This window comes from Heteronotia binoei, chromosome 5 (assembly GCF_032191835.1).
Source record: "Heteronotia binoei isolate CCM8104 ecotype False Entrance Well chromosome 5, APGP_CSIRO_Hbin_v1, whole genome shotgun sequence".
Taxonomy (NCBI): Eukaryota; Metazoa; Chordata; class Lepidosauria; order Squamata; family Gekkonidae; genus Heteronotia; species Heteronotia binoei.
In genome coordinates this window covers 118411466-118438309 of record NC_083227.1, presented here as the reverse complement: position 1 = coordinate 118438309, position 26844 = coordinate 118411466, and the positions used below count along the sequence as shown (strand labels likewise).

General features: G+C 44.1%; 1 protein-coding gene across 4 annotated transcripts in view; it reads left to right on the top strand.

Moving 5' to 3' along the window:
- Positions 1-24325: 24325 nt before the first annotated feature.
- The window catches only part of CYFIP2 (cytoplasmic FMR1 interacting protein 2), a 91482-nt gene continuing 88963 nt past the window's right edge, over positions 24326-26844 (top strand). For 3 of the 4 annotated variants that reach the window (XM_060240249.1, XM_060240247.1, XM_060240245.1), the window contains exons 1-3: positions 24327-24487; positions 26228-26317; positions 26459-26536. In XM_060240249.1, coding sequence (XP_060096232.1) covers positions 24371-24487; positions 26228-26317; positions 26459-26536 — 285 coding nt within the window. In that variant the 5' untranslated portion in view covers positions 24327-24370. Of the gene's footprint in view, positions 24488-26227; positions 26318-26458; positions 26537-26844 lie in introns of all 4 variants that reach the window. The other variant, XM_060240248.1, reaches the window with a different exon arrangement.

Sequence of the window (26844 nt, the reverse complement as noted above, 5' to 3'; positions counted from 1 at the left end):
CGAGGGCAGGAAGGGTTGCTTCAATGTTTAGTTCTCTTGGCCAGGGAAATACTGTTTGCCACTTTGGGATCAGGCAGCAATTTTTCTCCAGGCCAATTTCCAAGGATCCAGGAGAGTTTGTTTTCTTTTTCTTTTTTTGCCATCTTCTAGGCAGGGAGCAAGTGTCAATGGGTGTGCGTAGGGAGAAGTATTTGTGAGTTTTGTACATTGTGTAGGGGGTTGGACTAGATGACTCTGGAGATCCCTTCCAGCTCAGTTATTCTGTGATTCTAATTCTCACCCCTCTCCCATCAAAACATTAGTCACAGTTGCACTTATGAGTTCTATACACATGAGCAGCAGCAGTATACAAATGCCTTCATCCCATTTGCTTTAAGTACTTTATCAACTTTATTTATACCCTGCCTTTCTCCCCAACAGGACCTACATCATTCTCCTCCATTTTATCCTCTGAATAACCATATGAAGTAGGTTAGGGAGAGAGCATATGACTGGCCTAAGAACACCCAGGAAGCGTTTGTTGCAAAGTGGAGATTTGAACCAGATAACCCACGTAGTATTGTCTGCTCTAGGTTGGGAAATTCCTGGAGACTGAGGATGAAGCCTGGGGAAGGTGGGGTTTTGGAGGAAAGAGACCTCAGTGGGGTATATTGCCATGAGATCCATATCCAAAGCAATCCATTTCTCCAGGGTGCAACTGATCTCTATCATTGGGAGATGTAGTAATTCTGGGTGATCTCCAGGCCCCATCTGGAGGCTGGCAACCCTAATAGATAACTGGCTTATTTTAAATATCTCAGTTCAAATGGTTTGTGGGTAAGAACTTTTAACTCTCAATGACTGAAAGCATAACAAAATTGCATGCTCATGTCAGTGTTAAGAATGAAATGATTACAGATATGTAAAGTGTAAATACGCCAATCGCCTCCTCAGATTTCTGAGTTTTTCTCAAGGATATTTATCATACTAAGGTGCATAGTATTGTTATATTATTATTATCAGGGCTTTTTGGGTAGCAGGAACTCCTTTACATATTAGACCACACACCCCTGATGTAGTCAATCCTCCAAGAGCTTAAAGGGCTCTTACTACAGGGCGTACTGTAAACTCAGGAGGATTGGCTACATCAGGGGTGTGTGACTTAAATGCAAAGGAGTTGCTGCTACAAAAAAACCCTGATTATTATTATAATTATTATAAACTGATATTATAGAGGCGAGGGATGATTATTTCCCACTTTTTGGGGGGTGGCAGAGAAATCAACCAATCTCTGTCATCTACTGTGTTCCAAAGTTTGATCAATTGTTCAAGGAAAAGGAAAGGTCCCCTGTGCAAGCACCAGTCGTTTCTGACTCTGCGGTGACGTTGCTTTCACAACGTTTTCACGGCAGACTTTTTACGGGGTGGTTTGCCATTGCCTTCCCCAGTCTTTTACACTCCCCCCCCCCCCAGCAAGCTGGGTACTCATTTTACCGACCTCGGAAGGATGGAAGGCTGAGTCAACCTTGGGATGGCTACCTGAATCCAGCTTCCGCCGGAATCTAACTCAGGTCGTGAGCAGAGAGTTCAGACCACGTACTGCAATACTGCTGCTTTACCACTCTGCACCAGGGGACCGTTTTTGTTCAAGGAATAAACCATAAATTCCAGCCATTAATGGAAGCCTTTTTATTTTTTGTTAAGAGGCCAGCCAGGTCAACAGATGAGATTCCTCTTTCTGACAACAGAATGGAGCCCACTCAAATGGGTCCCTGTTGTCTGATTAACAGGTGCAGCTGCCTGACGGGAAGGGAATAGCTGCATGGGGTGGAAGGTTGGCGCAGGGAGGGGACGGGGGTCGGTTTCTCTCCTCAGAGGGAGGGAGGCGGCGAGTTCAGTACAGAGCTCAGGAAGTGCACTGGCTGCAGCCATTTCCTGCTCTTTGTATACATGTGTGTGAGAGTGTATCTCTCGCGCTCTCTCTGTCTGTGACACAGAAAGACGCAGGCAGTAGCAGGAGGGGGCGGAGGAGGCGGAGACTGCCGTGCGGTGGCGGCGGCGGCGGCGGCAGCAGCAGCAGCGGCAGTCTCGCCTGAGCATCTCTGCTACCTTTCCTGCTGCTGTTGCTGCAGCATCCCGCGTCCAGCCTCAGAGGCCGGCAGCGTCCTCGCATTCCCCAGGTACGAGCGGAGCCTTCCCTGCTTTTCTTATCCAGGGATCGGGGAATCTTGGCAGTTTCTTTGCCGCAGGGATGGAGTAGCCTAGCCACCATTGAGCGTGAGGCTAGGGACTGGGGGCGGAGGTGGGTGGAATCGCGATTGCAGCTCCAGGGGCCCCGCCTGGCTTCATCGTATGGGCGTAGGGCATCGAGATTGATTCTAATGTCTGAAAGGGGGGGGGGATGCTAAAAAGGAGAGTGGAAGACAGGAGTCCGGTTTCCATGGCCTCTTTTTCCCGTAGCGAAGGAAGCTGGGACCTGCTCGGCGCCCTCTGATTTATCCGTTGCCTAGTTGATCCAAGCTGTCTGATCACACGGCGGCCGCGGCGGCTTGGAAGGGTGATGGGGCAGTGCTGCTATTTGATGGCGTGGATCTAGGCAGTGCTATTCTGGAGGGGGCAAGTGTGTCTCCCTTCTAGGAGCTGAAAGTGACAGCTTTTGCAGAAGGGTGGCTTAGCATGAGACTGCAAAGCTCTGCCATTATACGGGACCGTTTTGCAACAGGCTTCTAGCCCAGACATACGTTGGGATTTTTGTCTAGTGTCGCTCGATTGTTTTAATCCAAGATGAGGAGGGAAGATGCAAACATTATTGTTATTTTAAAGCCAGTTTAGGGGCTGCCATTCCTCTCCGAAAAGAAGCCGGCCCAGCTTGGCCCCCAATAAACGATTTTAGAAAAGATATCCCAGAATGCTTAGAGGTACCTGCAATTTTCAAGGCCTTCTTGTTTATGATAGTGCACCAAGCAACTAGCATGTGATCAAGCTTTACAGATGATACCTGTGAAAATCTGTGATATTAGAATTCTGGATGAAATGAAATGCTTATTTCTTTCTCTCTGAACCAGCACAACAGGTTTAATTAAGCAAAGGCTTTGGAGACAAAATCCTGGCTTGTTGTCCTCTACACAGTTCACTAATAATTTGGTTAGTATGCTGGATTTTGGTTTAGTTTTACAATAACATTGTAGGTGTGACATATAGGCACAAATAGATTGGAGAATGGGAGATGAGGCAAATAGTTTGGAATTACAGGACCTGTAAACATTATCTAACTTGAAATTAAAAAGGGATGATATGGTGGTGGAGGAAATGGTAAATAAACAGATCAAATAACGGATTTTGTGCAAGTCATACTGAGAAAGGAAAGATAAAGGTGTTTGCAGGCAGTGGAAATTATGGAAGTGAATGCTGTGATGTTTTGGAATCAGAGAACAATCCTAAATAGGTCTGCCCATAGACATAACTCAAATATATCTTTTAGACTGATCAACAGTAAATCAAGCTTGATTCTTTCAGTTCCAGTCTCTCATCTCCTTAAGCCCATCTCTCCGTTTCATCCTTGAGAGAATATTAAAGTAGTATGATACAACTGCATTTGTCTGAGTCAGACTTTGGAACTTACAGTCTGTAAGTGTGGTGGAAATGAGTTCGTTTCTGTTGTCAAATGATAGACCAGGGATGCAGTATTAGGCAGGTCTGTTCAGAAGTATGTTCCATTTTATTCAGTGGTGCTTACTCCCAGGAGGGTACTCTTAGGATTGCAGCCTAACTTTTGCAGATCATTGTGGGGGAAATCACAGGTAAGATCTGTGAAAAATGAAGCCTGGGGAAGGTGGGGTTTTGGAGGGCAGAGACCTCAGTGGGGTATAATGTCATGAGATCCATATCCAAAGCAGTCCATTTCTCCAGGGCGCAACTGATCTCTATCATTGGGACATGTTGCATTTCTGGGTGATCTCCAGGCTCCATCTGGAGGCTGGCAACCCTAATAGATAACTGGCTTATTTTAAATATCTCAGTTCAAATGGTTTGTGGGTAAAAACCTTTAACTCTCAATGACTGAAAGCATAACAAAATTGCATGCTCATATCAGAGTGTTAAGAATGAAATGGTTACAGATATGTAAAGTGTAAATATGCCAATCCCCTCCTCAGATTTCTGAGTTTTTCTCAAGGATATTTATCATACTAAGGTGCATAGTATTGCTATAGTATTATTATCAGGGCTTTTTTGGTAGCAGGAACTCCTTTACATATAAGGCCACACATCCCTGATGTAATCAATCCTCCAAGAGCTTAAAGGGCTCTTAGTACAGGGCATACTTTAAGCTCCAGGAGGATTGGCTACATCAGGGCTGTGTAGCCTAAATGCAAAGAAGTTCCTGCTACAACCCCCCTGATTATTATTATAATAATTATAATCTGATATTATAAAGGTGAGGGATGATTATTTCCCACTTTTGGGGGGGTGGCGGAGAAATCAACCAATCTCTGTCATCTACTGTGTTCCAAAGTTTGATCAATTGTTCAAGGAATAAACCATAAATTCCAGTCATTAATGGCAGGCTTTTTTTGTTAAGAGGCCAATGCAGGCCCGTAGCTACGAGGGGGCCTGTGGGGGAACAGCCCCATGACTACTCGAAGAGGCACCCTGACTCTGGGGCCCTAACCAGCCCCTGGGGCCTCTGCCATGGCTCCAGGGCAGTGGAAAGGTCGCTTCTGGGGTGGGGCATAAGCAGTCCTAGCCTCTGGCCTGAGTTAAAGGGCCCACTGATGAGCTGTTTTGCGGGCCCTTTAACTTGAGGTGACTGGGAGTCCCTTCTCCTGCCGGCCCGCGCAATGTTTTAGTGGCAGAGAAGGGAGGGCTGTAGCAAGCTCACCGTCACCCACTCTTCCCCACCAGTAAAATAACATGTGGGCTGGCAGCAGAAGCAGTCTCCAGCCCCACACGAGTTAAGGGCCCACGAAACAGCTGATCGATGGGCCCTTTAACTCTGGGGGCAGCTTCTGCTGCCGGTCCGAGCATTATTTTACTGGTGGGGAAGAGATGGTGGCGGTGAGCTCGCCACAGCCCTCCCTTCCCTGCTACTAAAGCAGCATGCGGGCCAGCAGCAGTCGCACTGAGTGGGGGGAGGAGGGATGGCAAGTGGGGGAGTGCCACGGTGGCGGGCAAGCAGAGCACGGCGGTGGGGGGCCAGAGAGCGGAGTACTACGGCGGCGGGTGGGGGCAAGCGAAGTGCGGTGACTGGAGGTTGCCGTGGGGGGGTTGTCTGGCTAGGGCCTATTTGCCCTAGAGCCGCTCCTGGCAGCAGAAACAGTCCCCAGCCCCCACCACTACTTAAAGGGCCTGTGGACCAACTGTTTTGTGGGCCGTTAACTCCTACAGGGGCCTGCTTCTGCTGCCAACCTGTGAGTTATTTTACTGGTGGGGAAGAGAGGGCAGTGGTGAACTCACCGCAGCCCTCCATTCCCTGCCACAAAAACAGTGTGCGAGCTGGCAGCAGTCGTGGCAAGTGAGGGGAGGAGGGGCGGTGAGTGGGGGTAGCACCGTGGCAGGGGCGGGTGAGTAGAGTGCAGCGGCGGAAGGTAGTGGTGGGGGGCAAGTGAGCGGAGCACCACAGCAGGTGTGGGCGAGTGGAGTGCGGCGGCTGGGGGGCAACAGGGGGGGGGGATCACCTGCCTAGGGCCTATTCACCCTGGAGCTGCTCCTGGCAGCAGAAGCAGTCTCCAGCCCCCCACTACTTAGAGGACCTGTGGATCAGCTGTTTCACCAGCCCTTAACTGGTGCAGGGGCCTGCTTCTGCTGCCGGCCCATGCATTATTTTACTGGTGGGGAAGAGAGGGCAGTGGTGAGCTCGTCGCAGCCCTCCGTGCCACTAAAACAGCGTGTTGGCCAGCAGCAGAAGCAGTCCCCAGCCTCCAAGCAAGTTAAAGGGCCCGCATAACAGCTGATCCATAGGCCTTTTATCTCACCCAGGGGCTGGGGGCTGCTTCTGCCCCTAGCCCAGAAGCAAGTTGGTTGTGGGGGAGGGGAGGGCAGTGGCAAGAGAGAGAGGCAGGCAGGGAGGGAGCCACCAGAGGGAAGGTCGTTTGCGGCACTGGGTGGCAGTGCCCCCCCAAAATGTAAATGCCCCCCTCCCACATTCCAAATTCTGGCTATGGCCCTGGGGCAGCGAGGTCAACAGATGAGAGTCCTCTTTCTGACAACAGAATGGAGCCCACTCAAATGGGTCCCTGTTGTCTGATTAACAGGTGCAGCTGCCTGACGGGAAGGGAATAGCTGCATGGGGTGGAAGGTTGGCGCGGGGAGGGGACGGGGGTCGGTTTCTCTCCTCAGAGGGAGGGAGGCGGCGAGTTCAGTACAGAGCTCAGGAAGTGCACTGGCTACAGCCATTTCCTGCTCTTTGTATACATGTGTGTGAGAGTCTCTCTCTGTGACACAGATAGACCCTGGCAGTAGCAGGAGGAGGCGGAGGAGGCGGAGACTGCCGTGCGGCGGCGGCAACAGCGGTAGTCTCGCCTGAGCATCTCTGCCACCTTTCCCGCTGCTGCTGCATCGCGCTTTCCAGCCGCAGAGGCCGGCAGCATCTTCGCATTCCCCCCTCCCCCCCTCCCAGGTACGAGCGAAGCCGTCCCTGCTTTTCTTATCCAGGGATCCTGGGAATGGGGGAATCTTGGCAATTTCTTTGCCGCAGGGATGGAGTAGCCTAGCCACCATTGAGCGTGAGGCTAGGGACTGGGGGCGGAGGTGGGTGGAATCGCGATTGCAGCTCCAGGGGCCCTGCCTGACTTCATCGTGTGGGCGTAGGGCACCGAGATTGACTCTAATGTCTGAAAGGGGGGCGGGGGGGAGATGCTAAAATGGAGAGTGGAAGACAGGGGTGCGGTTTCCATGGCCTCCCTTTCCGGTAGGGATGGAAGCTGGGACCTGCTTGGCGCCCTCTGATTTATCCGTTGCCTGGTTGATCCAGGCTGGCCGATCGCACGGCGGCGGCTTGGAAGGGGGATGGGGACAGTGTTGCTATTCGATGGGGTGGATCTAGGCAGTGCTATTCTGGAGGGGGCAAGTGTGTCTGCCTTCTAGGAGCTGAAAGTGACAGCTTTGCAGAAGGGTGGCTTAGCATGAGACTGCAAAGCTCTGCCATTATACGGGACCGTTTTGCAACAGGCTTCTAGCCCAGACATACGCTGGAATTTTTGTATAGTGTCGCTGGATTGTTTTAATCCAAGATGAGGAGGGAAGATGCAAACATTGCTATTTTAAAGCCAGATTAGGGGCTGCCATTCCTCTCTGAAAAGAAGCCCGGCCCAGCTTGGCCCCCAATAAACGATTTTAGAAAAGATATCCCAGAATGCTTAGAGGTACCTGCAATTTTCAAGGCCTTCTTGTTTATGATAGTGCACCAAGCAACTAGCATGTGATCAAGCTTTACAGATGATACCTGTGAAAATCTGTGATGGTAAAATTCTGGATGAAATGAAATGCTTATTTCTTTCTCTCTGAACCAGCACAACAGGTTTAATTAAGCAAAGGCTTTGGAGACAAAATCCTGGCTTGTCGTCCTCTACACAGTTCACTAATAATTTGGTTAGTAGGCTGGATTTTGGTTTAGTTTTACAGTTACATTGTAGGTGTGGCATTTAGGCACAAATAGATTGCAGAATGGGAGATGAGGCAAATAGTTTTGGAATTACAGGATCTGTAAACATTATCTAACTTGAAAGTAAAAAGGGATGATATGGTGGTGGAGGAAATGGTAAATAAACAGATCAAATAACGGATTTTATGCAAATCATGCTGAGAGAGGGAAGATAAAGGTGTTTTCAGGCAGTGGAAATTATGGAAGTGAATGCTGTGATGTTTTGGAATCAGAGAACAATCCTAAATAGGTCTGCCCATAGACATAGCTCAAATATATCTTTTAGACTGATCAACAGTAAATCAAGCTTGATTCTTTCAGTTCCAGTCTCTCATCTCCTTAAGCCCATCTCTCCATTTCATCCTTGAGAGAATATTAAAGTAGTATGATACAACTGCATTTGTCTGAGTCAGACTTTGGAACTTACAGTCTGTAAGTGTGGTGGAAATGAGTTAGTTTCTGTTGTCAAATGATAGACCAGGGGTGCAGTATTAGGCAGGTCTGTTCAGAAGTATGTTCCATTTTATTCAGTGGTGCTTACTCCCAGGAGGGTACTCTTAGGATTGCAGCCTAACTTTTGCAGATCATTGTGGGGGAAATCACAGGTAAGATCTGTGAAAAATGAGGTAGGCAAATGAGAGCTGATGTATTTTTGTGGAGTGTCTCTGCTGTTTTGTGCCCTGTGAGATTCAGAATATATACATACTTTAAATTACAAATAAACAAAAAATTGTAGTTTAAAGAGGAAAAGGATTCTGCTGTTAGTGATACAGAAGGTGCCTCGAGGCCACCTGTTGTTGCCTTTGTAGTAGCTTGGAGCTGCAGGATTTTACATTATAAGAACCCCAAGTAATTAGGTTGGGTTTAAGATTATTATTAAACTACTAAAGGTGACCTATTGACTGTAGGAAATAGCAAGAAAGGCATGGAAGCAAGTCAGATGTTATTTCTGGCCTGTTTAATTAGAAGAAAAAACTGAGTCTTTGTGTATATAGGGGTTTTTTTGGCTGTTGGAATGCTGAACCTATTTTTAAATCCCCCCCCCCTCCCGTATAAAGGTCTCAAAATGGCTGAAAAACAAAACAAAAAAATGTTGAAGAACTGGCCTTTACCAGCCAGTCACAAATCAACATGGTGAAAGGCTCCTTGAGTTAGTGTGTGTTTCTATGTAAGCTAACAACCCCCCCACCATCAGTTCTGTTTTGCTTTCCCAATGTCCACCTTAAGTACCCCCTTTTATGTGGTCTTTTCTGCTGTAAAAAAATTAAGAGTTAAATGCCAGCTCTGATTCTGTGGATTGACTTACTTTTGCAGTAAGAAAGAAAAACTGGATAATCCATGGGGCGAATGCAGAAGTCCTTGGAATTCCACATGGTGCTGCTGGGATCCCAAACACCATTTTGCATGAGCTACCTTTGGAGAGGCTTAAATGGTGTTTTCTTGATTTAGAGCAAATGCACATTAACACTGATTTGCTATACATATCTGTAGCATAGTGACATGGCCATGACATCCTTCACTTATGCAGTGGAAGAGCTATGTGTTAAGATTGCCTAACTGCTTATGCAAATGTTACAGCTATTTGGGTTAACACATGGCTGATTTTTAAACAGTTACCACATAGCAGGTGTTCATTTGAATCTACTTCTGGGATCTTATTGTGTCAGAATTTGAAGAACTGCATTGTAACATACTTGCCATACATGCATTAGATAAGTACAGGAAGGGAACCGAGGGATGGGTTCCATTTCCTTTCTTACTTCTCCTACTCACCATTCCCTCTTCCTTCTCTTCCTGGTTGCCATAATCTTCCCCATCCACCTGGTTGATATTGCTCCCCCCCATTTCTGGTACTCATGGATGTCTTCCATACAGATTATCTGCTGCAACAAGGTCAACGCTTTTGGGAAGTGGTTTATGTTCCCATGCCCGCACAGCATCATGGTGCATTTATGTACCCCTGGGGGTTCCCCTGCTTTGCTTTGAAGTTTTAGGAAAGATTAAAGTAAAGCCAGGAAGGCTGCTGTACATGTGTGTGTGTACACGCATGTAGCCAGAGAAGGGATTTGGATTTTTTTAGCTCACATGGCAGCCATTGCCCCATAACCTGTCTCTAGGATTCTCCAGCTGGAGACAGGTTAGGAATTTTGCTGCTATTACAATTGATCAGTTCCCCTGGAGAAAATGGTGGCTTTGGGGAGTGGTTTCTATGGCAGAGTTGTCAGATTAATTTGTTACAAGGGCCAGTTCTGACACTTTGTTGGGCCGGGCCTTGTGTGCCATAAAATGTAACATGAGGTGCCAGAGATATAATCTTTATAAAAGTGATTTTAGATTTCAAATGGCAATAGCAGAAGAATGACAATAGTGGGCTTGATTGGGTTAGGTGGTTAGGTGTGATATGCAGAGAGGTAGTAGCATTATCAGCATTGGTAATGAGACAGGAAACCTAGGTCTCAATTCCGTCCAGGAAGTTTCAGTCCAGGGGGATGCAAAAAATAAATGGACATAAGCAGGGCTTTGTTTGTAGAACAATCCCAGTAGGAACTCATTTGCATATTAGGCCACACCCCTGATATCACCATTGTTTTACATAGGGCTTTTGTAGAAAAATCCCAGCAGGGACTAATTTGCATAATAGGCCACCAAGCCAGCTGGAACTGCGTTCCTGTGTGTTCCTGCTCAAAAAAAGCCCTGGACATAAGTCTGACATTAGAAACGACAACATCTAGTTGCTGACCTAAGAGTAGCAGTGCTCTTACAATGGAATTACAAAGGAATTTCAAATTTTTCTTTACTTTCTGCCTGCTCTATGGCCAAATCATGAGGTAGGTGTCTCAGTGTGCATTGCTCTTGCTATGTCAACCTACAATAACAATCAGACTTCACCTGCTTTTTAAAAAACTTTGTGCATACACAGACATCACTGGTAATTTTTTTTACCCTCAGAATGTATGTATTTTCTTTTAAAAATAGTGATGTTTTGCAAACGTGATTCTCGCATAATAATGTGTTGAATCTGTTGCATATATTTTATTATCTAAATGGGTGCCAACCCTTCACAATTAGATATAGGGATCTTACACATGGATTGTTTGCCTTAGTTTGGATTTCATTGGGAAGCATGTATTTTTCCATTGTCCCCACGTGCGCCTCCTAGGTTTTCTTTGTCTTTTCTGTGTTTTTTTTTCTGATTTCTCTTCTTTTTGGAAAAATTGCTTCAAAGTTGTGGTGGCTGCCATGTGGATGGGAAAGTGCTGGTCTTTCCTTGTCCTTCACCACTGAAACCATATTCCTTTCTGCAGTCCCCTATGGCCATCGTTTCTGCCCTCACGCTGGAGGGCTTTTTTTTTTTTAAATGGATATTGCTAGATCATCATTAGCATGTTAACATAATAATAATTTATTCCCACAGTTTCCTGGTTCCCAGCTTTTATTTTTTAAAAGCAAGTCTTTAGTCATTTTTATTGCAGAGGTATAAGGTGCAGGAGTGATAGGGCATGGAAAATGTGGGAAAGCCCACTAAGTGCTATTGCTGCTGAACTGAATCAACAGCAGTTGCAATTGGGAAAGTTCAGGAAATTTATGATCTTTTAACTGCACAAAATCATAATCCAGGCTTTCTTGACAACAACAGAAGATTTTCAAATAATTTTACTAATAATTAATTATTTTAGCAGATTATTATGGAACAGAATTATTCTAACCAGCTGCCATCTTTCAACAACCATGTTTATTTGTAGAGTAGCCTTTGTTATCAATAAAAACAACTTGTATTTCTAACAGATAGATCCAAGTGGGCAGCTGTGTTGGTCTGAAGCAGTAGAACAAAGCAGGAATCAAGTGGCACCTTTAAGACCAACCGTCTTTTATTCAGAACGTAAGCTTTCGTGCGCCTGATGAAGTGTGCTTAAGAGAGCGCATGAAAGCTTACGTTCTGAATAAAAATTGGTTGGTCTTAAAACAAGCAATTTGATTCCTGCTTTGTTGTATTTCTAACATACTGCTTGGATTGGGTCTGCCCTCTAGTCTGTGCTATGAAACAGCTGGTGAAGCAATAACACTCCAGTAAAAGTAATTCTAAAATGGTGGCAGAGTTGGGATATGGTAAGAATCAATTTTATATGCTAACTGAAAGACCCTGAAAGCCCTTTTCTGTGATTCAGGAACATTGTGAACAAAATTCACTGTGACATAGGCTGTAGTAAGGAGGGGAGATTGGCCAAAATCTCCTCCTCCTTGAACTGAAGGGCCAACTGCTAGTTGAAGAACATTTATTAATTGCATTACATTTATGAATTGCCTAATTGTAGGGCTCTAGGCAATTTACAGCATTAAAACATTAAACCTGTAAAAATTGCCCTCAACCCAAAGCCTGGTGGAATATCTCTGGCTTACCGGCCTTACTGGCCCTGCAGAACTGCATAAGGTCCTGCTGGGCCCTGATGTTACTTGTCAGAGAGTTCCACCAGGTTGGGGGTCAGGATTGAAAAAGCCCTGGCCAAGGATAGCTGGATGTCTCTAAGGCCAAGGATCATCAGTAGATGGTTATCTAATGAGTGTGACATTCTCCCAGAGACATACCAAAGGAGCTGAGCCCGTAGATATGTTGATCCCAGACTGCTTTAGGCCTTGAAGGTCAATACCAGAACCTTGAACTTGACTTGGTGCTCCACTGGAAGCCAGTGCAGCTGGCACAGCACAGATCATATGTGTGCAGTCCTTGCCGTTTCCATCAAGGCTTGTGATTCTGCATTCTGGATCAGCTGGAGCTTCCAGGTCAGTCTCAAGGGAAGGCCAGTGTAGAGCGTTATAGTTGTCTAGTCTGGAGGTGACCGTTGCATGGATTACTGTGGCTAGGTCAGGGCGCAATGTGAAGGGGGTCGGCTGCTGGGCTTGGTGTAGGTAGAGGAATGCCAGCCTGGACAAATGTGTGACCTGTGAGGCATCCAGGGTCACACCTAAACTCTTGACACAATGTGCCACTAACAGTGGCATCCCTGAAGCCCTCCTACAGCCACATAACTTCTGTCTTTGTTGGGTTCAGTTTCAGCAGGCTCTTTTTTCGTCATCCCACCATGGCTTCCAAGCCCATGGCCAGATTTTGTAGGATGGTATCTGGGTGGCCGTTTAAGAACAGATAGAGCTGGGTGTCCTCAGCATACTGGTGACAACTGAGTATGAAACTCCATGCCAGCTGGGTGTGAAATAATATCAAGAAGAGAAGTGCCCCCTGAGTTACCCCACATGTTAGTGGGTATCTGGAGGACACATTCTCTGCACCACCTTCTGTCCCTGACTGTGGAGAAATGAGGTGAGCTGTTGAAGGGCCACCCCACGGACTCACATGTTGGTGAGGCAGTGGGTCAAAAAATCATAATCAACCATGTTGAAAGCTGCTGTAAAATCTAGTCGTAACAGCAGCACAGCCTCAATCCAGCTGTCTACAAAGATCATCTGCCAAGACAACCAGGGCGTTTTTGACAATATCCATCAACAGGCCCCTTATCCCCTCACTGCCAGCTTTTACCAGTCACAGGAGGTAGGGTTGCCAAGTCTAATTCAAGAAATATCTGGAGACTTTGGGGGTGGAGCCAGGAGACTTTGGGGATGAGGCCAGGAGACATTGGGGATGGAGTCATGAGCAAGGTTGGAACAAGTACAATTGAACTCCAAAGGGAGTTCTGACCATAACATTGAAAGGGACTGCACACCATTTCAATGCCTTCCCTCCATTAGAAATAATGAAGGATAGGGGCACCTTCTTTGGGGACTCATAGACCCCTTTGGTCCAATCCTTTTGAAACTTGGAGGGTGTTTTGAGGAAAGGCATCAGATGTTATGTTGCAAATTTGGTGTCTCTACCTCAAAGAACATCCTCCCCAGAGCCCCAGATACCTGCAGGTCAATTCCCCATTATTCCCTATGGGAATTGTTCTCCATAGGGAATAAAGGAGTACCCAGTAGACATTCCCCCCCCCCCGCTCCTGCTTTCTAAAGTGGGGGGAGGGCCTCCAACTGGGGAATCCCCTGCCCTCTTCTTTTCTCTCTCTCTCTCTCTCTCACACACACACACACACACACTTACTGGGTCTGGTTCCTCCACAACTTTACTTGCTCTGAAAATGAAAGCAAAACAAAGGGAAGGTCTGTGCTCTGACGAAACTGCTGCTGACCCTTCCCCATGAAGCGCTTCCTGATCCCTGCTTCCTGCTCAACTTTAAAGACACAAATTTTAAAAACGGACCTGTTTGCAGGTTCCTAAACCTGCCGGAGCTCTAGAGGTACATGGTGACTGTGGGAGCGGGGCTTCCCCCCACTGGCTGGGGGCGGGGGGAAGCCTGTAAAACCGGGGGATCCCCCGCTGGGACCTGGGGATTGGGAAGCCTAACATGGGATATGGGTCAAGGTGGCATGTGGTTCGTCTGACAGCCCCCTGAATCCTGTCAACATCAGCAAAGGAGAGCAGGCTGAAGGTGTGAAAAACTGAATCCAAAGGTGTCCAAGGGGCCTCCAGATCATGTATTGTATCAATATTGGCAGGCAGGTCACAGCAGAGTGACAAGACTTTATCTGTGAAAAAGTTCACAAATGCCTCACGGCTAATAGCCAAATTCCTATTCTTTTCATTCCCTTTCATGAGGGATGTCAGGGACCTAATCACCCTAATCACTTGTATCAGGCATGAGCTAGTAGACAGGAGGGAGGCTGAAAAGAACTCTTTCTTTGCAGCCTTCACTGCCAATCTCATAGGATTTCATAAATATCCTATAAAATGTTCTTGTAGTTTTGTTTCGATCCTGCCATCAAACTCATTCAAGTCATCTGAGCTTTCATTTCATTCCACTGAGCTCTGAGGTATACCAGGGAGATAATCTATCATAATATCTCAGAGGACATCAGGGATTCTGGATCCTGCTCATAAGTCTTATTGTGGAAATTTTTGTTCCAATTACACTTTAGCTCATATGCAATATAAAAACCAGCAAATTCCTATTAGATAACAGTGTCAGAACCTCACAATGAATAGATTATGTGGAGACACTGTTGTACAGAGCTAGCTAACCCTACGCCTCTAAAGAAATTCCTTTGAAAATAAAGTTCCCCCTAGTCAGTATGTATGCACCTGGAGAGTAGTACTAAACATGTCTGCTCATAATCCTACTCAGGCTTATATAGTGGAGCTTTCTCCTAAGGAAGTGTTGTTTGGATTGCACTGCCAGTGTAGACATTTGCTCTCATTTAAACATAGAACTGATGTTCTGTTGATGCTTAAGGCAGTGACTGCATATTTATGAAGGTAGTTGCCCAGACCAATCAAATATATTCTCCAAATTCATCCAATAGCAAGGGGTTTTTTTTAGACAACATAATATCTGCCTAGCATATCACTAATTTTACTGAGGAAGTTTCTGATTTAGGCTAGTTTTGTGATATCTGGAAATACTTAAAATGTTCTTCTCTTGCTGGAGCAAGGAAAGGAAAGCATTGCATGGGAAATCATTTAAAACACATACACACACACACACACACAAAAGATTGTGTGGAGGTACTGTTTTCTTTCCTTCATAGTGTAATTGAAGACAGATGGTTTCACATACAAAGGTAAAGCTTCTCCTTGTACAAAAGTCTCCTTTCTGAGTTTGCTGGCATAATCCACCTCTGTTCTAGAAATCTGCTGAGCATCTTTGTGGTATTGCAACGGTTGTATGACAGGGATGACAATGCAGGAAGTGTTGCACCTATACATAAACCACAACAAATGTTTTTGATTTCCTTTTATGCTGTTTTCTTCCATTTTGGAGCACTGCTTCAGTGACCCCTGCCCAATATTAGTCTGGGAGACACAGATGGCCTATGCTAGTTCACACCCCATGCTGACCTTTTGATTGCTGACCCAGTGACCTCATTGCTGTATCACTGAAAAAGAAGAACTCTATTTAGCTTGGGCTGATTGTGAGAATGACGACGGCATTATCGGGCAGATGTCTTGGCTCATATGAAAAACCTTAATAAACCTAGAGTGCTTAAAGATGTGATGTTTCCAGAAATTTTAAAATCATGGGGGAAAACAGACTTTTTTTGGGGGGAAATTGAAAAGTATGTAATGTTTCTTATCATCCCTAAACTTATTTTGTTACTTTACTGAGGAACTGCAAGTTGCTGTGCCCTATGCTACCATAGTACATGAATCTTAGTTTTTGCCATCTGAGTGCTAGTAAGAAGCAAAAGCTGAAAATCAAATTAAACTTTATAACATTGATTTTTTTGTATTTTTAATAATATATAACCACCAAACACATAGCATGCTAATTTTGGACAAAAATTAGTAATATTGAAACAATAATGTTGAAAATACTGTATATATGTACAGTATACACAGGAAGTGTCATTAACTAGTGTTGCAGACTAAAATAAAAATCTCCAGATTATAAATCTTAAATTAATGATATCTTGTGTTGGAAAGAGAAAATATTTTATAGGAGTTTAGTGCTCCCCAAAATTTTATTTTTTTTCCCATTTGAAAAATGAAAGAAAAATTTCTACCCCCCCAACCCGTAACCCCTGAATCATTTTGTTGTTTTATCAACCTTCGCATCTAACTGTTATATAGAAATTGTGACTTGAAAAGGAAGAAACAGTAGGTTTATATAAGCCTGTTCATATAATCAGTAAAACCCATTACACATAGGCCAAAATTTAGTTGGTGAAACTTTTCTTAGGATGGAGATTAATAATGGAAAAGCCTTGCCTGTGGTATTTCTGCAAACCAGGAATAACTGCTAAAGGCACATGAGTTCTGCCACTGAAAAGTTCATAGACATAATTATATAAATATATATACATTTGTTCAGGGGTCATTTTGTAGAAAAATAGCTGGTGGAGCTCATCCAGGGATTGTTATGCAGCTGCACCTACTATTCAATGGACAAGGTGGGAAGGAGGAGGTGGAACTTCCAGAAAGCTGTGCTCCTGTGAGCTCTCACTGAATCAGGCCTGCATTTGTTCACTATTCTTTGTTTTAAATGTTGTAATGTGTTTGTGGTAACAGTATCCAGAACCATTGTGCTGCTGCTCTAATACATTAGGAGGAAAAGCACAATTAGGATTTTACAGTTAAAGATTTACAAGAAGTAATAGATGAGTGATAAGAATGACTGACAGACTTGCTATTGGCAAAGGTTGCCAACTTTAGATCTAAAATAGGTCCTTTGCTTTTAACCACAACTTCAGATAGTAGTTCAACCAGTGAGATTTCATCTACCAAACAAAAGCTGCTAAAAGACACACAAGTCTCCTTCATTTCAGGAGCTGGCAGCCCTATTCCTCCTGAACACATGCAGCATTTAGAGCACTGTGTGTGTGTGTTCTCTGCATTCATTGGTTTGCTGTTCAAGCACAAAATGAAATTGGCTATTTAAGGTGGAATGTGCAATGGAGAGTTTGTAGCTTTAATTTATAAATAGCAACCATTATGATTGCAGAGATAAAGTTGGGAATGCAAATGTGTCAGTGACCAGAACCTTAAGGGACCATTGGCAGAGAGTTAGGGAGACAATTTGGATTTTATGGAATATTGGATTATTGAAAAGTTCAAGCAGTGCTAATGTTCAGTGGTTATTTGTAACAGCTGATTGCATGCATCATCCCACCCCTCTCACAAACACACAATGCAAAGTGCATAGGCTTCACCATGTAGGATAAATTTGTGCATCTTATCCCAGCAGGAAGAACATCTTACTTGGGATGCTACAAAGAAGTGTACAAAATAGGAAAAATTACTTACACATTCAGTGCTTCTGCATTCCATAACATCTTCTTTACCTGAACTTTATATTTGTATGTTTCTCTACTGTCTGCTGATACCTAAATTCTCCCTCTGCTTTCCTTTTACCTAAGGTTGCAGTCCTGTGCAGGCTTATTTGGGAGTAGGGTTGGGCATGGCTTCCTGAGCTCACTTGTGCTGCGCCACAGTGGTGGTGCAATCTGGAAGTGGGCTCAGAAGGCATTTAAATCACAGACTTCACACATAACAAACCGTTTTGTAAACTGGGAAAGTCCTTGGAAGTTCATGGTTTGTGAAACTCACAAATGTTTAGCCAGTAGAGGAGGCAGCTGAGAGGTGATATGATTGGGGAGGGATGGTGGCTCAGTGGTAGAGCATCTGCTTGGTAAGCAGAAGGTCCCAGGTTCAATCCCCGGCATCCCCAACTAAAAAGGATCCAGGCAAATAGGTGTGAAAAACTTTGGCTTGAGTCTCTGGAGAGCCATTGCCAGTCTGAGTAGACAATACTGACTTTGATGATCCAAGGGTCTAATTCAGTATAAGGCGGCTTCATATCTTCACCATCTTCAAGTACTTGAAGGGCTGTCATATAGAGGATGGTGTGGAATTGTTTTCTGTGACGCCAGAAGGTCAGACCAGAACCAATGGGTTGAAATTAAATCAAAAGAGTTTCCGGCTCAGCATTAGGAAGAACTTCCTAATGTTCCTTGACAGGCTGGAAAACTGGGCAAAAACCAATGAAATGAATTTTAACAGGGATAAATGTAAAGTTCTGCATTTAGGTATGAAAAAGCCAATGCATGGTTATAGGATGGGGGAGACTTGTCTTAGTAGTAGTATGTGCGAAAAGGATCTTGAAGTCTTAGTGGATCATATGCTGAACATGAGTCAACAGTGTGATGTGGTGGCTAAAAAGGCAAATGCAATTTTGGGCTGCATCTACAGAAGTATAGTGTCCAGATTACGTGAAGTGATAGTATCGCTTTACTCTGCTCTGGTAAGACCTCACCTGGAGTATTGTGTTCAGTGTTGGGCACCACATTTTAAGAAGGATATAGACAAACTGGAATGAGTCCAGAGGAGGGCAATGAAGATGGTGAGGGGTCTGGAGACCAAGTCCTATGAAGAAAGGTTGAAGGAACTGGGCGTGTTTAGCCTGGAGAGGAGGCGGCTGAGAGGTGATACGATCACCATCTTCAAGTACTTGAAGGGCTGTCATATAGAGAATGGTGTGGAATTGTTTTCTGTGGCCCCAGAAGGTCAGAGCAGAACCAATGGGTTGAAATTAAATCAAAAGAGTTTCCGGCTGAACATTAGGAAGAACTTCCTGACCGTTAGAGCGGTTCTTCAGTGGAATAGGCTTCCTCGGGAGGTGGTGGGCTCTCCTTCCTTGGAGGTTTTTAGAGGCTAGATGGCCAACTGACAGCAATGAAGATCCTGTGAATTTAGGGGGAGGGATTTGTGAATTTCCTGCATTGTGCAGGGGGTTGGACTAGATGACCCTGGAGGTCCCTTCCAACTCTATGATTCTAACTTTCCTTACTTCCCTCCCTTTGGGAGCCTTTAACTGGGAAAATAAGGCCAGTTGTGCAGTGCCAGTTTCTGGGCCAGGCCCAGTAGTGAGGTGGGAAATCCTCAAGGATTTGCAGGAACACTTCACTTTTCCTGTAATGCTCTCATTGTGCTCTTTCCTTCCACTTGGTGACCCCAGTAACCTCACTTTTCCCTGTTACGTTCAGTGCTTCCCACCCACCAACCTATCTTTTATCTCCCCCCATCTTCAGCTATATTTATTATTTATTTGCTTCATTTATACCCTGGCTTTCACCCCAGTGAGGACCTAAAGCAGCTCACATCATTCTCCTCTTCTCCATTTTATCCTCACAACAACCCTATGAGGTCGCTTAGGCTGTGAATATGTTACTGGCCAAGATCACCCAGTGACCTTCCATGGCAGAGTGGGGATTTGAACCTGGGTCTCCCAGATCCTAGTCTAAAACTTTAACCATTACACCACACTGGCTTTCATGATTGGGGGTTGCTGTTGAACAGCAGCAAGCAGCCAGACCTGAGTGAGTCATGCAAGTCGCATAGTAGCAAGTCTCCCAGTGGTTGCTGGTGGATCTTGCCCAAATGAGTCTTCCCTGAAAGGCCTAAATAGCCCTGATCATGGCCTTGCCCTTCCCTCTGCCTTTTATAAGCAGAAACCAAGGCCTTAAAGCTAACGATGTACTCTTGTGGTTGCGATGGATTCTTAGGACTTTTCTTTTTTATTCCTTGACTGTATTAATCCAAGTTTTCCAGATAGAAATGCACAGTGTTCCAAAGCCCTGAAATGAATAAAACAAGGTAATAGTATTGCAGAGCTTTAGGATATAGGAGATCCAGATTCAAATCCCTGCTCTGCCTTGAAGACTTCTAGACATCCTTGAACCAGTTGTTTTCTACCTCACAGGGTCATTGTGTGGATAAAATAGTGGAGGGAATACCTGTGTATATCTTCCAGAGCTTGTTGGATAAGGATGGGGGAAATGTATGGAATTATGGTTCAACTGCTGCTGTATGGATTGCTAGATGAAAAAAAAGGACTTGCAAGAGCTTACCAAAGAATATGTAGCTGCTGTTTTACCCTATAGTTTAATGAGTTTTCTTGAGTTTGAGTGCTTTTGTACAACACAGCAATGAGTATGGCTTTATGGACAGTGGGCTTTTGTTATAATTGTTCTTCAGACCTTATTTTATGTATCTTGATTGCAAGTTGCTTCTAATGGAAGACAGTATTGGGATATGCCGTTTTAAAATGAATAAATAAACCAGGCTGAATACAGTCCACCAGACATTGTACTTTTGCTGTACATGAGGGAAAGATGCAAAAACAAACACCCTGCAGTACGCAGCTAGTGGTCTGTGCTCATCTTGATGACAGATGGTGCAGGCTGTGGGATATATGCATCTCCAGTGTGCCATGTGCTTGAAAGAGAATGCAAATAGAGTGGTGAATTCTTACTTTGATATTGAAGAAGGGGGATAGTCTGGTGCTTAGAAAACTTTCTTTCTTTCTTTCTTTCTTTCTTTCTTTCTTTCTTTCTTTCTTTCTTTCTTTCTTTCTTTCTTTCTTTCTTTCTTTCTTTCTTTCTTTCTTTCTTTCTTTCTTTCTTTCTCCTTGCGGTTTGGAAATGCAATTACTCATCTAATATGAATTCTTCATGGTTTTCAGAGGAACTGATTATATGCTACACCAAATGTGTGTAAAAACCTGACACTATAAAAATAAGTGGCTTGGGGAGGGATTTGTCATGTCCTGGCTTTCCCCACACCTGACATTTCTTTTTTCCAGATCAGTCCCTATAGCAGCTTTTCTCCTTGTAGGATTCTGCATGTCTGTAAATCTTTGCAAATAAGATTTAGACCCTCTTGGGATATTATTTGGAGTGAATAAGTGCCAGGTTGTGGAAAGCAAACTGACTTCTGAATGGGAATTTCCTTTAAAACAGTACCAGAAAAATCCAAAATTAAATAGGTATTTCACCTTTATTATTTGTATGTTATGTGCTGCCATCCTCTTAGGCATAGCCCCTCCTCTTATATAACGTTAGCTAAGAATCTGAAGCCTTCTGTATGCAAAGTGTGTGTTCTACCACTGGGACGCATGACCTCAGATCAAATAGTATTACTGCAGTCCAAAATAGCCTTGTATATCTCTGAAGTAGGTCATCACTTTTAATGAAGGATTCAGGTTTTTCTTCGGAAACATGAAAATGTGCTTCTGTTCTACCCTTTCCTGCAGTTACTACCCCTATTTTTCCTTAAAGTTTATCAGTGTGGATTCATCTAACAGAGATGTGGGAAAAGGAGGGTAGTTTATGGCTGAACTTCAGGAGATAATAAGGTTTAACTTGATGAGACTCTGAGTGATCCATGATAAGATCTTACCAGAATTTTTAAAATAGAGATAGCAGCTTCATTGGCGCTCTAGTCTGGATTGGCTCTACAGATTCACGGATTATCTTTTCCACAATATTGTTAGCCGCAGAAGGTGCCCTTCCAAGGCTGTGGGCAGGATGCAGGGGAGGGGATGATAGCAGTTTTGATTAGCAAAATCATCGTGGGATGCCAGAGTTAAGCAGTTCCATCAGAGTCCTCTGCAACTCCTATTTCTGTTTTTTAAATGCTGAGAAGGTCTGATAATGTAGTGGTTAAAGTGCTGAACTAGGATCTTGGAGGCCCAGGTTCAAATTCCCAGTGTGCCATGGAAGCTTGCTGGGTGCCCTTGGGCCAGTCTTGTACTCTCAGCCTACCTCACAGAGTTGCTGTGAGGATAAAACAGGGGAGAGGAGAACAATGTAAACTGCGTTGAGTTCCCATTGGGAGGAATGGTGGGAAATAAAAGAAGTAAATAAAAATAAGTAAATAGACTATATACTGTTTGTTTTTATAAGACTGATGCTAGAAGCAGCCAGATCTCTACTCATATTAATACATAAAGGACCTATTCACAAAGGCTTATTCATTTCTTGTAATGTGCAGCCAAGTAACTGAGGAGTAGTCTGGCATGATGTCTTAAGAGACTGAGGCACTGAATCTTGCCTCCGCTGTAATTCACTAGATAGCTGTAATTAGACCATTCTTTGCCAACTTTCTCTTCCCTTCTTTTCATATGGGGATAATAATACTGGTTTGCTTTACAGGGCTGTTGTTAGGTTTTGAACAAGTTAATGTACGTGAAGTACTTTGAAGGCTCTATAACACTAAGTACTATTCTCACAGAGTGAGCATCATAAATTGATCTTTTATATTAACTCACATCGCTTGAAACACAGTGCTTTTCAATTGAAGGCATTTACACATTCTCTGGAGTTGTCAAATGATGAAAAAGTAAGAAATGAATCTGCCCTGAAAGTTGCTGCAAACAAAAGCTGTGAAAAATTGAACTGTGGGATATGATCCCATAATGCAATGTTGCAGTGAGATAAACAGGTTCACTTCAGTGCCTCTAAGGGAATATTATTGTAATACATCTTCTCCTTGAGAGGGGACAACCCCTCCTATATCTATGATTGCTAAGAAGACAATGAAATCCATGCTCTGAGGCTCTGGCAGAGTGCATATTTCAGATTAAATACTTGAAAATGAAATTGTTGGGCCCCATATGTCATTCTTCTAGAAATCTCTCCTTATAAGTCACTCTGGTCATGAAGCCTAGGCAGGCATCTGCTTTACCATGACAGCTGCTTATCACACTTATCATAAGAACCTTTTCAAAATTACCTCATCAGTTTGTTGTGTCCATCTGTCATCTCTTTTGTACTTAGATTATAACCTTACCAAATGAAGCAGTTATCTGGGTGCCATTGAAGCAAAAATCAGGCATTCATATATGCTCATGTACAGATTTTAAAAAGAACAGATAACATTCCCATACTAACAATGATGCCTCTGCTTTTCTTTTAAAAATTTGAATCAGGAGAGTTGAGTGTGTGGCTTGCTATCAAAAACAACAGTAAATTTGTCTGATAAAATCTAAAATTCTTATTATGCTGTGATGACTGCTCCAGACACTGTTAGGATCTTGCCTTGTTTTAATACTGTTTGGTCATGTAAACCCAGCCATGCAATCTTATACTGTTCATACTTGGAAATAAGCCCTGCTGATGTCAGGGCTTGATTCTTAATCAGCTGTGCAGTTATAGAGTATACTATAATCTTAAATTAAATTTAGAGGTGTCCTTCTTGACAGCTGTGATCATCTGGCAGCTGAGCCTTAGATCTCCATGGCCATGTCTGTCATGAGCAGCTGTCAAACAGCTTTGCATCTGCAGAGTAGCTGTACTAGTGGAGTTTCATCCATACAATAGGTGGAATTTACCCTAGGGTCTTGGATGCTCAAGTCAGTTAATGTATGCAGAACAGGGGAACTATGACACCCATAAGGCTGTATGTAAATAGGTATGCATTGATAAAACAGACTTGTAGGCTGAGAACAGATGGGCATTCTGGGGCGGCTGGGAGGTGTCCCAAAGTGGGGCAGCGCAAAAAGAGTCATCCGGGAGCCTCCCCATGCTCACCCACATGCCGCCGGCATCCCGCCCATGAGGTGGCTGGGTGCCACCGCAGGGGAAGGTAACCCAGAAGCCGGATTCCTTTGTTGTCCCTAGGGGCAGGGGGCGAGCGCTGGTGTGCATGAGTGCACCAGCACTCTGATCAGTTTCGATTAAAAAAAAAACCGGAACAGCTTGGGGCGGCTTGGCAGCTCCAGACTGCCAAGTCGCTTCCCATGCCCCCTTCCCCATCCAGACGGCAATCTGGTGACTGACTGCTGGCTCATTTGCTACCACTTTCACAGTGGTAACTTTTTGAGCTGGGTGGAGCAGCCAGAATGATGGGGTGAGTGCAGGATGGGGATGCCCAGCAGATGTTTGCGTGCAGAGGGATTTTTTGGGCCGACTTCAGAGGCGTCTCTGAGTCGGCCCAAAGTGCCAATCTGTAATCAGCCATACAGACACAAAATGGGCTGACCGGATTTTTTTCTTCCCTACTTAAATTATTGGTTACCAAACAGTACACAGTAACAATGGATCGTTGTGGGGTGGGAGCTCAGACTTCTAGCAGGTTATGTGAGAAAGCACATGCATGAACTGCTGCCAGCTGTACTATAATTTACTGTTCAAATACATGGAATGTAACCCACTGAACAAGCCTGACGTGCTTGTGAACAGCTGAACTGCTCAACAAAAAGTCATTTTTCTGTTTACCAGTGGGAAGTAGAGTAGAACTGGCAGGTATTGTAACATCCATAGTTAAACTGCGCTTACTTAGGTCAGATTGATTTTAATGGAGACTTAAGCACCAGTTCATCTGTTTTCTCATGTGCTTCTGTTATTCTGGACCCCAAAATTTCTTGGCTTCATTCTCTCCTGTAATTTGACTTTCTTTTGGTTTAGTGGTAAGACTGAAAGCTTAGAGCCATGACGACTCACGTCACGCTGGAGGATGCTTTGTCCAATGTGGATCTCCTGGAGGAGCTTCCATTACCTGACCAGCAGCCATGCATCGAGCCACCTCCTTCGTCTATCATGTACCAGGTAAGCAAGAGCTAATCAAACATGTGACAGTTAGGAGGCTGCCCTGCTCCTGAGGGGAAACACAGCCATTCAGTTGAACCTATGAGAATGCTGCTCCAGCATCCAATCACCTTTCAGAAGGGAGGTGGGATGTTGGATGGAAGCACACCAGGAGATAGTTCTGTTCTGCTTGAGGGAGATACTGATAGCTCAAGTCTGGCTCAGCAAAAGAGCAGATAGTTTGAAGGGTAGCTCTTCTTGGTAGTGTGGCAGAGTGATTTAACTCTACCTCTAGAAGTCAATAGAGTATCTGATTGTTAGGCCTGTCTCTGGTAATGAGTAGACCTTGTAGCAGCATTTAGTTTGACTCTTGGAAGGAAGACTGGTATGAGTGGGATACTGTGCATGTGAGAGGATACATCCTAGTGGTTAGTCAGTAAAAAGCCTATTTGTTCCAGAAAACAATGAAAAAAATTTAAGCCACACTGGCATAAATTTATGTGCCTCAGCCAAGTTTCTCCTCCGACTATCTGGAGACCTGTGCTGCTGACCTGTTCCTTGAAACCAACCTGTAAATAAATAAGTATTCTTTGCTATTAACAAACAAATCTTGCCTCGGTGATCTCCATGTTCTACTTACTTATCACAAAGCTAACTTCATGGAAGCGAAACATTCTGCCTTGGGAACATCTGGGAACTGAGAGGAAGATTCACAGTTTAAAACAAACCTGATCCTCCAAAATCATAGGTGGCTGTGTGGGTCCCTCAGATAGCAGAAAAAGCCTGTCACAGACTGCACAATTCTTTCCTGAATTCATGATATTTAAAGAACAAGAAAATATTGTCATCAGGAGAAGGTGCTGGGAAGTAAACTAGTAGTGAAGAGCAAAGCATAGGAAGAGGCAAGTGGAAGATATAGATTACTGGAATATTATGGAATACTCTCTGATTTGCAGTGAATATTGAACTTACAAAATGTCATAAATCTCTTTACCTGTGTTAACAACTTACATGCAAAGTGTTGTGTTGTGTACTAAGAAACACTCTGTGGTCTTCTGTGTGACATGGTTTTATGTTCCATAAGATCATGAATAAGAACCAGGAGTTGTGTTCCTTGTTCTACCTACATTATTACAACAGAACAAAAAGTTGAGTGGTTGAAAATAAGGATGAGGAAAAAAGGTAGCAGGGAGTCAGCCTATATTCATATATTCGTTTTGTTTTGTCTGCCTAGACAGTGCCAGGTAATTGGGTTGTAGTGGAGCTTACACAATTGGTAGTATTCCAGTCCTTGATACAACTTTCAGTATTTTATTTGAGTATGTTTTTTCTCCCCTTAATCCTATGGGGAAAATTTTGACAAAAGGTGAGCGTAAAGCAGTGGAACTTTCCTCTATAAGGTTTCCATTCTGAGATTTGTCATCTTTCCAACATAGGCCCAAATCCTTTCAAGCTATTCATACTGCATTGTTACTGAAACATATATTGGTTATAAATATGGATTCAATGTACAACAAAATGTATGAATTGACATTTCTAGAGTGTTAGCATCAGCCACTATATCATGTGTGGTTTCTTAAAATATTTTACCTTGACTTCCTTTCTTGGCTAATTACTTCAGGAGGTAATAGGCAATGATCTTCCATTGATGACACATTGAATGTACATGTTCTAGTTATCAAATAACAACAGGGGTCACTGTGAAGCTGTTCACATTTTAACTGAAAATAGTTTTAACCCTTGTCTCTTGCTTGCTCTCAGGCTAACTTTGACACCAACTTTGAAGACAGAAATGCCTTTGTGACTGGCATTGCCAGGTATATTGAACAAGCTACGGTGCACTCGAGCATGGTAAGTGTGGTAGGAGATAGGCAGCCACTTTCACTGGAGGGGGACTCCAGGGTAGGATTTGTTATAATTGAACAGAATAGTTTGTTTTTCTGTGACCACTAATTGTCCCATTCTGTCATAATGTGTGTTTTTGTGTTTCAGAATGAAATGCTGGAAGAAGGACACGAGTATGCAGTGATGCTTTATACCTGGAGAAGCTGTTCTAGGGCCATTCCCCAGGTAAACTGCAGCCATCTCACTTAGGTAGAAAATGCCATCTGGTAAATCAGGAAGATGGGAGAGATCAAGCAGCAATCATGAAGCAGGTTCTTGGATGTTGCTACGGGCTTCCCCTTCTTTCTCTTTCAAACTCTACATGGAGTAGTTATTGACTGGGATTCTGTGTTGGAAAGAGGAAAAAAGAACATAAGAACGGTACATTTGGTTCAGATCAGTGGTCCATCTACTCCAGCATCCTGTCTCCTCTGGATGGAGTTAGGAGAGCCCTGCCGACAGCCCCCAAGTTGGGCATGCAGCTGAATTTGTTC